Source organism: Rana temporaria, chromosome 5 (genome assembly GCF_905171775.1).
Source record: "Rana temporaria chromosome 5, aRanTem1.1, whole genome shotgun sequence".
Lineage (NCBI taxonomy): Eukaryota > Metazoa > Chordata > Amphibia > Anura > Ranidae > Rana > Rana temporaria.
The window spans coordinates 90,902,747-90,916,635 of record NC_053493.1 but is presented as its reverse complement, the minus strand read 5'-3'; the positions used below and the strand labels follow the sequence as shown (position 1 = coordinate 90,916,635).

Here is a 13,889-nt window from a genome sequence, read left to right as displayed (position 1 = left end):
TATCAGATAATTTTAAAACAAGTTCCTAGTTTTTTAACGGATGGTTAAAAAAACGATGGGGCCCACACATGATCGGTTAGTCTGATGAAAACGGTCCATCAGACCGTTTTCATCAGACAAACCGATCGTGTGTACGCAGCATTATTGCTGGTTGAAAAATAGTTTTGGTTATAGCGGTGTGCAGACTTTTATTTCTAAATATTTGGCCACAATGTTTGCCTTACGTTTTTATTTTAAACAATATAGCATGGATAATTTATAAGAAGTAGAATTTATAGCATTTTGGTATATACAACAAATAACAAACACTATTAAATAATTTTTCCGAAAATATTAGACAAATGCATTGCAATGGGGATTTAAATCACAGTTGGAGTATGAATCTCAGCATCCTGGTGTATGGGGTTACCTATTAACACTGTTATTTGTGCTGTATTCTTCTATTAGGGGGATCGCATGTGGCATTTTGCCATCTCGGTGTTCCTCATTGAGTTGTATGGACATAACCTGCTGCTAACAGCTGTATTTGGCTTAGTGGTGGCTGGCTCTGTATTGGTATTCGGGGCTTTGATTGGTGACTGGATTGACAGGAAACCAAGGAATAAAGGTATGTTCTAGAGATATAAGAACTGTGTTCTCTAAGATTTATTTCTTGCTTTGTGCATCATTACAGGAACTGGAGCGTCTTTGATTACTGCATATTACATGAACTACAGACACATGAAACAACATGTTATACTCTAACAGTAAATAAAAATACACCTGTAGAAGTTAAAGGGTTTGTTCTACTTTTCAGGAAAAATTAAAAGGTGAACCAACACTGTACACCCTCCTTACCCCCCGGGTAGGGTTGTCACCTGTCCAGGATTCACCCGGACAGTCCGGATTTTGAATTATTTGTCTGGGTTTCTTAAACCTGTACACATTTAATCAGACCAGGCTGTGGCTCCCCAAGTAACCGAGATAGTCACACACAAATCTCTTGCTATCAGGGCAGCTGTCTGGGAGCAGGTTTGGCATCACTGGGGGGCAGGGTGATGATGTCAGCAAACGCAATTTGGCCGCACCCACATTTTGCTGTGGTACGCTATTTGTGTACCGCATTACTACTCTCCTTGGGGCACTGAAAGTGTTCTGGTTTGGCTTAAAGAATAGGTGGCAACCCTACCCCCAGGCTCAACTGTACGTACCTCCATGAGTGATGAGCTGTCAGTGCCCATGCAGTCGGTGTAGCAATCTGGGAATTTGAGATTCCCGCTGTTCTCCTTTTTTTTTTTGTATCACTGCCAGGACGAATCAAAGCAATGCTCTGTGCTGGTGCTGGTCAATTCGAATCACTCTGATCAGTCCCAGAAGCCCTGCCGATAGAAGGGGGAGAAAAGCGGGCATTGACATCTCATCACCCATGGAGGTAAGTACAGCAGGGACCGGCAGTTTTGTTTTTTATGAAAAGTTAAACTTGCATTTTAAATATAGTACATGTGATATACTGAAGTCTTTTGTGTCAGAGCAAGGTTATAAGTCACAAATTAAACCTTTTGCGACCAGAGCAATATTTTCCATTTTATTTGCACGCATATTAAAATTTGCAGTTTTTGCTAGAAAATTATTTAAAATCCCAAAACATTTACATTTTCTGAAAGCAGAGGCCCTATAGAACAGAAATATGATAGTTGTAAGTTTTTGTATTGCATGATATTTTTCAAATCTATATTTTAATTTTAATAAAATACACTAAAATGAATCTTAGTGCACACAAGCACGATATGATCTCCAGATTTTCTATGTATTAAAACATGAGGTTTTATTGAGTAAATAGATACCAGATATGTTAAGGCTCAAAACGGCATGCTTCCACAATTACAGTACCGAAAATTATCAGCGGGAGATACTTTAAAAGCCTTTAGAGTTATTCAGTTAACCATAAATAAGGGACATTTCTCTCACTCCCACAGCATGACGATACCTAATATGTGTTGCATAGATGTTTATATACACTTGCCTGCTTGTGTTAGTATGTGTGTCTATGGCAAGATGTCGGTGCTTGTAAAATTGTATTTTATTAGATTTTATTTTAACTTGTTTAACACTTTTTTCACACCTAACTTTATTCCTATGAGCAGGACGGTAACAAGTACGGATGGGCCGAACACCCCCCGGTTCGGTTCGCACCAGAACATGTGAACAGGCAAAAAATGTGTTCGAACATGCGAACACCGGTAAAGTCTATGGGACACGAACATGTAAATTCAATAATGCTCATTTTAAAGGCTAATATGCAAGTTATTGTCATAAAAAGTGTTTGGGGACCTGGGTCCTGCCCCAGAGGACATGTATCAATGCAAAATAAACGTTTTAAAAACTAGCCCTTTTTTGGGAGCAGTGATTTTAATAATGACTAAAGTGAAATATTCCTTTAACCACTTCAGCACCGGGCCTATTCTAGCACTTATCTCCTTCATGTAAAAATCATAATTTTTTTGCTAGAAAATTAGTCAGAACCCCCAAACATTATATTTTTTTTAGCAGACACCCTAGGGAATAAAATGGCGATCATTGCAACTTTTTATCTCGCACTGTATTTGCGCAATCATTTTTCAAACACCTTTTTTGGGGGGAAAAAACGGTTTCATGAATTAAAAAATATCAAAACAGTAAAGTTAGCCCAATTTTTTTGTATAATGTGAAAGATGATGTTACGCCGAGTAAATAGATACCTAACATGTCATGCTTTAAAACTGCGCACACTCATGGATTGGCGCCAAACTTTGGTACTTAAAAATCTATTTGCTCTAACGCACGTGGCGATACCTCACATGTGTGGTTTGAACGACGTTTACATATGTGGGCGGGACTTACATGCGTGTTCGCTTCTGAGCGCAAGCTACCGAGGACAGGAGCTTTTTTTTTTAAAAATAATAATAATTAATTTAAAATTTTACTTAATTTTTTTTATTTTTACACTTTTGTTTACAAGGAATGTAAACATCCCTTTCTAATAGGAATATATTGTGACAGGCCCTCTTTATGGAGAGATGCGGGATCAATAATACCCCACATCTCTCCTCCAGGCTGAAAAGCATGAGATCAGGAAAAATAATTCACCGATCTCATGCTTTCAGCCGCGATTGTGGCTTTGTTTACTTCCGGGTACCCGGGCGTGATGTCACAACATCGCGGCCGGGCCTCCAAGGGTCATAGATATGACTGGTGACCATCTGGTCACTGGAAATCTCTATTGTTGTGAGCCGGTGCCGGCTGATGCATTCTCCGGGCCCCCGATGGCACAGGAGAGCCCGGAGAAGCCCTGGATGGCGGTGGGAGGGGGGACATCCCCTCCCTCTGCCTATAAGAATGATCAATACCCAAAGGGCCTGGTAATGGACTGGGGGTGAACCCCTGCCATTTTTGTTCAATGACTTTGATCTGTATTGCCGGGACCCGACAATTCATGAATAGCCGTGAGTAGTTTTAAATGACTTTTTTCCTTTAGAAATTACATTTTGTGCAGGGACAGTTCTAAACACAGGAAACATGTGGTACTTTACAGGCATACTATAGACACCCCCCATCTGGTCACCGGAAATCTCTATCGTCATGAGCAGGCGCCGGCCGATTCCTTCTCCGGGCCCCCCGATGGCACGGGAGAGCCCGGAGAAGCACCGGATGGCGGCGGGAGGGGGACGTCCCCTCCTGCTGCCTATAAGAACAATCAAGCGGTGGAACTGCCGCTATGATCATTCTTATGGTGCGCAGAATTGCCTGCTGCAAACAATGATATCTAAATTATGCCTGTAGCTGCAGGCATCATTCAGATATCACCACACAAAGTCAAGGACGTCATATGACATCCTCTGTGTAGAAGTGGTTACATTTCGTACCTGGAGGGTGTCTATAGTATGCCTGTAAAGTAGCGCATGTTTCCCGTGTTCAGAACCGTCCCTGCACAAAATGTAATTTCTAAAGGAAAAAAATACTCGCGGCTATTCATGAATTGTCATTGAAAAGTCATTGAAAAAAACGGCACGAACCAAAAAAAAACGCATGGGGGTCCCCCCCAAATTCCATATCAAGCCCTTCAGGTCTGATATGGATATTAAGGGGAACCCTGCTCCATTTAAAAATAAATGGCGTGGGGTTCCCCCCAAAAATCCATACCAGACCCTTATCCGAGCACGCAACCTGGCAGGCCGCAGGAAAAGAGGGGGGATGAGAGAGTGCCACCCCTCCTGAACCGTACCAGGCCACATGCCCTCAACATGGGGAGGATGTCCCCATGTTGATGGGGACGGGCCTCATCCCCACAACCCTTGCCCGGTGGTTGTGGGGGTCTGCGGGCAGGGGGCTTATCGGAATCTGGAAGCCCCCTTTAAGAAAGGGGACCCCCAGAGGCCGGCCCCACCTATGTGAATTGGTAACAGGGTACATTGTATCCCTACCATTTCACCCCAAAAATTCCAGCGCTGTAAATGCTTCTACGACCTGGACCTGCTGCTATGAATGATACAGCCTCCTCCGAGGCTCCCGGCCGAATGACGGATTCCTGTGATGCGTCAGACGGGGTGGGGTTACCCGTGACACCACAGGAAACCCGCCGGAAACGCCGCTTGTGTCACAAGGGGCGGGGTCATCCATCCCCGTCACGGGTGGCACCGCCCTCGGTTATATAAGAAATGTCAGACTGGTAGCGCGTCATTTGGCCAGGAGCCTTGGAGGAGGCTATATCGTAGCGGCGGGTCCTGATCGTTGAAGGATTTACAGCGCTGGAATTTTTTTTTAAAGGACTTGTCCCAAGCTGTGTGTCTTTTTTTTACAGTTTTGTCACTTTTTTGGGGGCCCCGGAATCTGGGGCTCACTTTGTTAAAGGGGGCTTCCAGATTCCGATAAGCCCCCCGCCCGCAGACTCCTAACAACCACCAGGCAAGGGTTGTGGGGATGAGGCCCATGTCCCCATCAACATGGGGACATCCTCCCCATGTTGAGGGCATGTGGCCTGGTACGGTTCAGGGGGGGTGCTCTCTCGTCCCCCCTCTTTTCCTGCGGCCTGCCAGGTTGCGTGCTCGGATAAGGGTCTGTATGGATTTTTGGGGGGAACCCCACGCCATTTAAAAAAGAAAATGGCGCAGGGTTCCCCTTAATATCCATACCAGACCTGAAGGGCCTGATATGGAATTTGGGGGGACCCCCACGCATTTTTTGGGGTTTGGGGTTCCTTTTAATATTCATACCAGACCCAAAGGGCCTGGTAATGGACTGGGGGGGGAACCCCTGCTGTTTTTTTCAATGACTTTGATCTGTATTGCCGGGACCCAACAATTCATGAATAGCCGTGAGTAGTTTTAAATTACTTTTTTTCCTTTATAAATAAATTTTGTGCAGGGACAGTTCTAAACACGGGAAACATGCGCTACTTTCCAGTCATACTATAGACACCCCCCAGATACGAATGTAAAATTTCACTGTTATTGTTTCTCTTTAAGCATTATTAAAATCACTTCTCCCGAAAAAACTGCAGTTTTTAAAACCCAGGTCCCCAAACACTTTTTATGACAATAACTTGCATATTAACCTTTAAAATTAGCACTTTTGATTTCTCCCATAGACTTTTAAAGGGTGTTCTGCGGCTTTCGAATTTGCCGCGAACACCCCAAATTGTTCGCTATTCACGAACAGGCGAACACCCGATGTTCGAGTCGAACTTACGTTCGACTCGAACATCGGGCTCATCCCTAGTAACAAGCCCCATATGTGATCACATTGGGCAGGTGACAGATACACCTTATTAAGACATGAGGGATCTATTAGACCCCTCATGTCTCTCCCGCCCTCTGCACAAGTCAGTTGAGTAAAGATTATGACAAAAAGGGAGAAAGAAAGGCGCACCAGCCTCGTGTACTACCGTTTGACAAATTTTAATGAAATAACAAAATAATGAAAACTACTCACAAACAAAGAATGATAAAAGGCTTGTCAAACGATAATTGAAATACCCCTCGAACCACACTCCAGAATGTGGGGGGGGGGGTGGCGAGGTGCGTTGCTGCTGGCTGACGCGTTTCGAGGTGACAGAGACCTCTTCTTCAGAGCCCAGCAAATCCGCTGTTTACCTGGCTTTTCATTTTGACACATCTGAACCAGGAAGCACTCAGAGCTGAGTGCTTCCAGGTTCACACTCTGTAGAAGACATTGAGGTACAGATGTTCTTTCAGATACTCCTGCTCGACATCTATACAACATTAATTGTGGTCCAGGGCACCCAGGAGGAGCGGGAGAGTCTCGGAACCGAGGGACAGGAGACGGCACCCTGCAGTTCCCGTATAAGTGATTGAGCAGCTCTACAGTCATCCAAATAGCTTTTACTAAATCACCATGAGCTTGCTTTTGTAACCATGGGCTTCTTTTAACCCTTTGAAAGCCAGAACATACAGGAAACAATAAGATTATGGGCATTGGTGAGCTTTTCCCCCACTTCCTGTTCCTGTTATGCCCATAGACAGAATGGGGGGTGCAACTGTGACTAGATGGCATAGCAATAATAACACTTTCAGAAGTTCTAACCCCTCCCACTCTTGTAAAAAAAAATGTTTGTCTATGTTCCCATTGGGGAAATTTCCATGACATTCTGTTGCAACAGGAAGTGAGAGAAAATTTCACCAAAAGGAACACACAAGGCAAAACCTGACATGGCCTTCTCTCTCTATCTAAAGCAAATAAAACATTTTGGCTGGAGCTTGGCTTTAAAATATTCCTGTCCAAGTCCTGTAGTTTATGCAGTCTATATGATGACAAAGGTCATGATAATAGTAAACCAGTAGTGAAATCTATTTTACAAAACACTTCTTACAGAGTAGAATGGGATTGAATTCATAGACAAATATCTACGATCTTGCAGTTCCCATAGCTAAAGCTGACCATAAATGAAGAATGTTCATTCGAGTTTCTAATTGTCAGTGAGGTCAAATTACATTTGTTTTTGATCGCTGTGACGAGAAAATTCGAAGGAACAGGAGGAGAAATTTTCATGAGCAAACAAATTTTTTACTGCGTATGTGGTTTTCATTTGATAAAGTTCATTTGTTCTAAAACTCAAATGTTAAAAGCAAATAAAAGTTTGAAGTTCTTTTGAACCATTGTCAATTCATTGAATGTACTGAGAATTTTTTGTGCAAATTTTCATAGGAACATTCAAATTTGTATAAGATTATTCAGAATCTACTAGTGTATGACCATTGTGTATGGTGTATTTTCTCATCTCACACCATTGTTTGTGTCATTAAAAATACCTTAACAATAAGCCATTCAAACTAAAACTGGTCATACTCTAGTATAATTGTGTTCGAAATTTTTCCTATGTAAGAACATTTGTTTGAATTTCTTATTATTAGTGGGGTCAAATCAACATTCTTTTTCGACCATGGTGATGAAAAAATTCCCAGTGAAATTTAAAAAAAATTTTTTTTGAACAAACAAATTTCTCATTTTCTTTGGAGAAACTCCATTTACTCCAGAACCAAATGTTAAAAGCAAACATATTTTGAAATACTTTTGAACAACATTCTTTCTGTCAACAAATGTACTCATGAAATTTCTCATAAGAATGTTTTATGAAAATCTACTAGCTTTTGGCCAGCTTAAAGTAGAGCTACAGGCAAAACTGTTTGTATTATTTTGGATAGAGCAATGAAGGGTTATAAACTCTGTCAGATTTTTTTATTTATGTTTTGCCATCTGTGTCCCAATGAGAAAGCTTTCTGTCCCATAGCCAAACAGGAAATCCCTGCAAATTACGGTAAGTGAAATTCTTTGGGTACCTCCAGGTCACCAGAACTAGTGTCCCCGTTGGAAAATGTTGCCTCTATTACTTTTCTGGGGACAACCCAAAAATTTAGATTTTCCTTTACTTTTACTTTCAGTGATAAAAAAAATAAAAACAAATAGGCAGAGTAAATCTCCTTAACAGGTTCACAGACAGCAATAAAAACTGATGCCTCGTACACACGACCTGTTTTCCCGACGGGAAAACTGCCATGTTTGCTCTTTGTCTGGAAAACCGACCGTGTGTATGCTCCATAGCAGTTTTCCAGACGAGAAAACTGCCCGTCATGATTCCTGGCGGTCTTTTTCCCGTCACGAAAACCACTCATGTGTATGCTTTTCCGAGGGGGGGGGGAAATGCGCATGCACAGAGTCAAGTATGAGACGGGAGCGCTCGTTCTGGTAATGGAGTGTTCGTAATGGAGATAGCACATTCGTTACACTGTTACCGACTGAAAAGCACGAAGACTGAAAAGCGCAAATCGTCTCTCACGTAACTTTTACTAACATGAGGATCAGCAAAAACAGTCCAAAGGGTGGTGCTATTTGAATGGAACCTCCCCCTTATAATCCCGTCGTACTTTGGTCGGACGGGATTTGGCATGATCATCTGTGTGCCAGGCAGGCTGGAGAGCAATCACGTCGGGAAAAACGTTGTTTTTTTCCTGACAGGAAAACCGGTCATATGTACGAGGCATCACAAGCATTCTAATCCCTCGCCATTCTAGCTAAAACAAACCAAAAAAAGTTTTCCAAGAGTTCTACCCACCCTGCCCCTGACAGACACCCTGATCCACCCATACCTGTCACAGTATAGTATGAGGCTCCATTATGGATACATTAACACTAGCTTGCTGTGTTTAGTTTTTTTAATTAGGATCGATTTACATCAATGCATTGCTGGAATGTGCTGCAATGCATGGCAACAGGCCACTCACACAAAAATTTGTGACAATACAAATTTTTTAGATGATTTGGTACATTAGAAGCCCATTGATTTTAATGCACTATCTTACTGCAATGCATGATATATATATATATATATATATATATATATATATATATATATATATATATATATATATATATATATATATATATATTAGGGCTGTTACTGATTAAAAATGTTGTGTTTGATTAATCGATTTTTTTTTAAATCGATTAATCGACTAATTTCGATTCATTATAACGCACATATATTTTTTGGATCACCACCATATATAGTCCCCACTGTAATATTCACAGACATCTCCCCCACTGTAATGTCCACAGACATCTCCCCCACTGTAATATCCACAGACATCTCCCCACTGTAATCCACAGACATCTCCCCACTGTAATATGGTCCACATCTCCCCCACTGTATAGGAAGATTAGTGCTTGCTTAGTCTTACCACAGAAGCTGGCTGAACACAAGCAGTTGAGGCCGGGTGATGACGTCAGCGCGCCGCTCTAGGCTCACCTAGGCCCCGGTGGACCAAGATGGCCGCCGCTCCGGGAGCTAGGTCGAAGCCGCTGCTCTTCCTATGGCCGAGGCAGCAGCGGAGCTACACGGATCACGTGGGGTGCCGATCCACATATGTTGACCTGTTCGGATCACGGATCATTTACGATCCGTTGCACCACTAGTACTGATCAAAAGAATTTTGATTGATCAAAAAATTTTACGATTAATCGAGGAATTAATCTTTAATTTACACAGCCCTAATATAAATGTCCTGTAAGCACATTTAAATTCATGTATGTCTATGCCTGCATGAATATGGTCTAACACTTCTGTGCAATCTACTTGCATGTTTTGGTACTTCTTACATATATAAATGAAGAGGTGAAGGTCTGATGCAAAGCAACCCATAGTCTTGTCTTTGTTGGAACTATCTTTAGGCATATTTTTAGGGACGTGACATTTTCTTTCTATTGGTTAGATGTTCTTTACTTAATTTCCTGTTAGCTATTTTAATTCACTGACTCATCGTTGACACAATAGACTCCACCAGATGGAAAACTACTGCATTCATCCAGCAATATAGTTCATGTACAAGACACATGTGAATGTATAGTAAGTGAATGGTGTGAGATTCAGCAAGCTGCATTATAACACTTCTGCGAAGAACACTTTTAGACACAACAGCCCTTCTGGGTAATGCCAGAGATTACAAATTGCCTAGCCGTGGCTGCTGCTTAAAACCAACCCAGGGCCTCCAATATGACCAACTCCATAGGGAACAATATTCTGCTCTTAGGATTCTTTTTGCCTTTTAAATTTATATCACCTAGTAGTTAAGGCCTATACACATTGGCCATTCAGCCCTGGTATGTGGGGCTCGGGCGTTTAGGTGCACTGTCCAGCCCCTCTCTATGAGGGTCTGACAGCTGCTGGGTTGTGCAACTTACGGTACTTACATTTAATGCAGTATGTGTGCAGGGATGAATGCCTGGAATGCAAGGTGTCTGTTTTATGGGCATTCCTCCTTGGGAATCAGAAGTACCACAGCAGCAATCGGACTCTCACACAGTTTGACAAGCTGGCAGCAGTAGGGCTGGATGGCGAACCTGTGCCCCATCTGCCTACAGCTAAATGCTCAGTGTGTATGGGGGCCTAAAGCTTATCAAAAACCAAGAACAAAAATGTAGTATATTGCAGTTTACCAGTCCAGTGGTGGCTGAATTCGTTTCCTTTTTGTTAGGATTTCTTTTTCTTTTACTGATCATAACAGTAATTCACTCCCTGTCCTAGGGTGAGAACACTCACCTATGCTACTCTTTCTCTGGTGAAGCAGAGTCGTCATCCTAAAACAGGACTACAGAACACCTCTTCATCTCCCCTTGTCTATAGCATAGCAGAGAGGGATTCTGTAGTCCTCTAAAATTGCCGCCATGTAATAAACTACTATAAGGGCCCATTCACGCTTAAAGAATTACTAAACCCACAACAGTAAAATCAGGGGGTTAATGTTGATGAGAAAAGGTATTTAGCAGTTTATATTTACTAAAATGTTTTCAGTGCTGTGTACTGTGGGAGACCAGATATAGTGAATGCAGGGTCCTGGGTTTGTTAACACTTTAAGCTTTTAATTGCAGTGAGTTAATGCATGTGTGTTAATGTGCAATACAACACATGTTAAAGTATGTTACATTAGGGCTCTTTCACACGGAGCGGACCGTTTCCGGGTCCGCTCCGTGTGTCTCCATCGGCTCAGCGGGGATCCCCGCTCAGCTGTCGGCGGATAGGGCGGTCCCCGCACACAGTGCAGGGACCGCCCTGTCTCTGCTCCGCTGTCCCCTATGGGGAACCTGATGCAGACGGACCGTCTGTCCGTCTGCATCAGTTCCGCTCCGCCGAACGGAAGAAAAATAGGGTTTCTTCCGTTCGGAAAAGCAGATCCAGACGGACGCGGACGCTCCATCCGCTAACGGACGCGATCCCATAGGGATGTATTACAAGTCCGTTAACGGACTTGTAATAACGGATGAGCGGAACAGACATGTGAAAGGGGCCTTAAGGTAGCCCATATAAACATATAAATATTTAATTGCAATTACAAAGCATTATGGATTATAAATGAAGTATACATAAAAAATAACAATAGTAAATTAAGTAGATATATTAAAGACACTATACATATGCATATATGTTCTAATATCTGTAACAACCAATCAGGTGCATGTTAGAAGGTTAAATTGGGAATTGTTCCTATGGAAACACTTTTATTACTTACTTTATCTCCGCTGTCACAGAATACTCCTACAACTTTTTTTAATCAATTGCATTATTATTTTTATATATTTATGTCCACGCTTACGAATCCGCACATTTATAGTTTTTCTGTAACCTTCTGGCATTGCAGTAAGACTGAGATTAGATTTATTTTCAATATATATATATTTTTATATATATATATATATATATATATATATATATATATATATATATATATATATATATATATATAAATATAATATATGCATGTATAATTTACATAAAATTACTCAGTTTGGACAATTTTGGTAAGAACATTGTTATAGTTTTTCCGGAGTCGAAATATGGCCGAGATGGAGATCATGCTTATGTTAAAGCAGAGCTCCATTTCAAAGGGGAAGCTCCGCTTGTTTGCCTCCTCCCCCCCTCTGCTTCCATATTTGGCACCTTTGGGGGGGAGCAGGGAATCTGGTTTTGACAGGTACCCACTCCCACTTCTGGCTGATCTCGCCGCAGCAAAGTCAGCCAGAATTTTGGCCCCCCTCCTCCTTTTCCCACATGTTCCCGCATTAAGGAACCGGCTGTAAAGCCACAAGGCTGGTTTCCCTTAATGGAGATGGCGGCAGCACCCTACAGTCGGTTGAAAAATCCACTGGGGTGAAGTGTTTTTTTTTCCCGGATCTACTACTTAACTATGGGAAACACTGCGCGGCAGTCCCGATGGAGCATACACACGGCCGTGATTCCCTGCCAAAGCTCCATGGCGGTTTTCCTGCCGGGTTCTCGGCTTTCCCTTCTGACTTTTTACCTTTAAGAAAACCAAGCTTGTGTATAGGGCTTTAATTTTTGCTGAAGGAGCCTGGAGCTATGCTCTAAGGTTTGTAATTTAAAGTGACACTAAACTCTGGTCTAAAAGGAAAAAAATTAATTGACGTATGTATTCCTAACTCAGTAAAATACCTTCAATTGCTCTCAGTCTCCTCCAAATCTTCAAATTGCTTTTTTTGCTGCTGTTACTCAACCTCATGTTAGAGAGTGGCTACATTCATTCTTCATGGTCCCACTGTATGCAGGAAAGTAACCACAATGTCTCTTCTGCAATAAAATTCCACTACCTGCCTGATCGCTGTCTTTTCTGGCACTTTAAATTGAGCTGCTCAGCTTACAGCACCAGGAATGTCTTTGTGTGCTGGAATGGTGGTCTTTTGTGCATGTGCAGGAGTAATGTCATCCTGCATCAACCAATGAAGAAGATGTCAGTGGTTGCGAGGGACCATTGGAAAGGTCCTTTTTAGTTCTGCTTTCAATAGTATCTATTATTTATTTACTACTTACTCACAGAAAAAATGCATTAATATCCCACAAAATATCGAATTTCTGTGCCACAGATGACAGTTTCACAAAGGATCGTTGGCTGTAACCCTCCATCCCCACAATCTGCCAACAGTAGTAAATTATTCCGTACCCAAATTACTGATGGTCAGTGGCATTAGTCCCCTCCCCTTTAGGGCCCTTTCACACGGGCTGTCTGATCAGGTTCGCCTGTCAGTTTTTCAGGCATTGTCCTCTATAGAGCGGCGGATATTAGAGGACACATGACTGCTGACACCCACCGCCATCCGATCCTGTCCACCATAAACAAATGGATAGTAGTCCTATTTTCCATTTGTCCGGTGGATCAGATCAGATGGGATGGAAACTCAGTTCGTTTCCATCCAATTTCCCTCTAGAGGAGAGCGGAATTGTGTCTGTACAGCGGAGCGGACACAGACCTGTCACCCGCGTGCTAAGCAGTGATCAGCGGAGCAATCCCCAGCTGAGCAAGCGGTTTCCGTTAAGCGGAGGCACCCGGGTAAAAAGAGGCCTTAATCATTAGTGGACAGTAAAGCACCCCCTTCCACAAAGCATTGGTGGTTAATGGCAGTAATACACCCCCTCCCAATCAGGGAAAGTTGTAAGGAAATAAAGTGAGACAGCAAAAAAAAGACACAAGACAGAAAAAAATAATATATCAGTGTTTTTAACCCTTTCCTCTCAAAACTAAAGGAAACCTTGTTTTCTTTATTGTGGAGAGAGTTAGGGAAGGTTATAACTAGGGTTGTCCCGATACCACTTTTTTTTTTTAATGTCTCCATGTGTCCCCAAATGCAGCCTTGTGTCCCCAATTGTGTCCCCAAATGCAGCCATGTGTCCCCAAATGCAGCCATGTGTCCCCAAATGCAGCCATGTGTAGCCTTGTGTCCCAAATGCAGCCATGTGTAGCCTTGTGTCCCCAATGCAGCCATGTGTCCCCCAAATGCAGCCTTGTGTAGGTCCCCAGTGGCCTACCTGTGTAGGCATAAAGAGAGCCCCCCCGCCACCTGCCGTCTAGCTG

At 42.5% G+C, this 13,889-nt stretch overlaps 1 protein-coding gene across 1 annotated transcript in view; it reads left to right on the top strand.

Moving 5' to 3' along the window:
- LOC120940160 (solute carrier family 40 member 1-like) overlaps window positions 1-13,889 on the top strand; it is a 53,567-nt gene that overhangs the window by 15,906 nt on the left and 23,772 nt on the right. Inside the window, exon 4 of the mRNA XM_040352837.1 lies at window positions 448-607. Coding sequence (XP_040208771.1) covers window positions 448-607 — 160 coding nt within the window. The remainder of the gene's footprint in view (window positions 1-447; window positions 608-13,889) is intronic.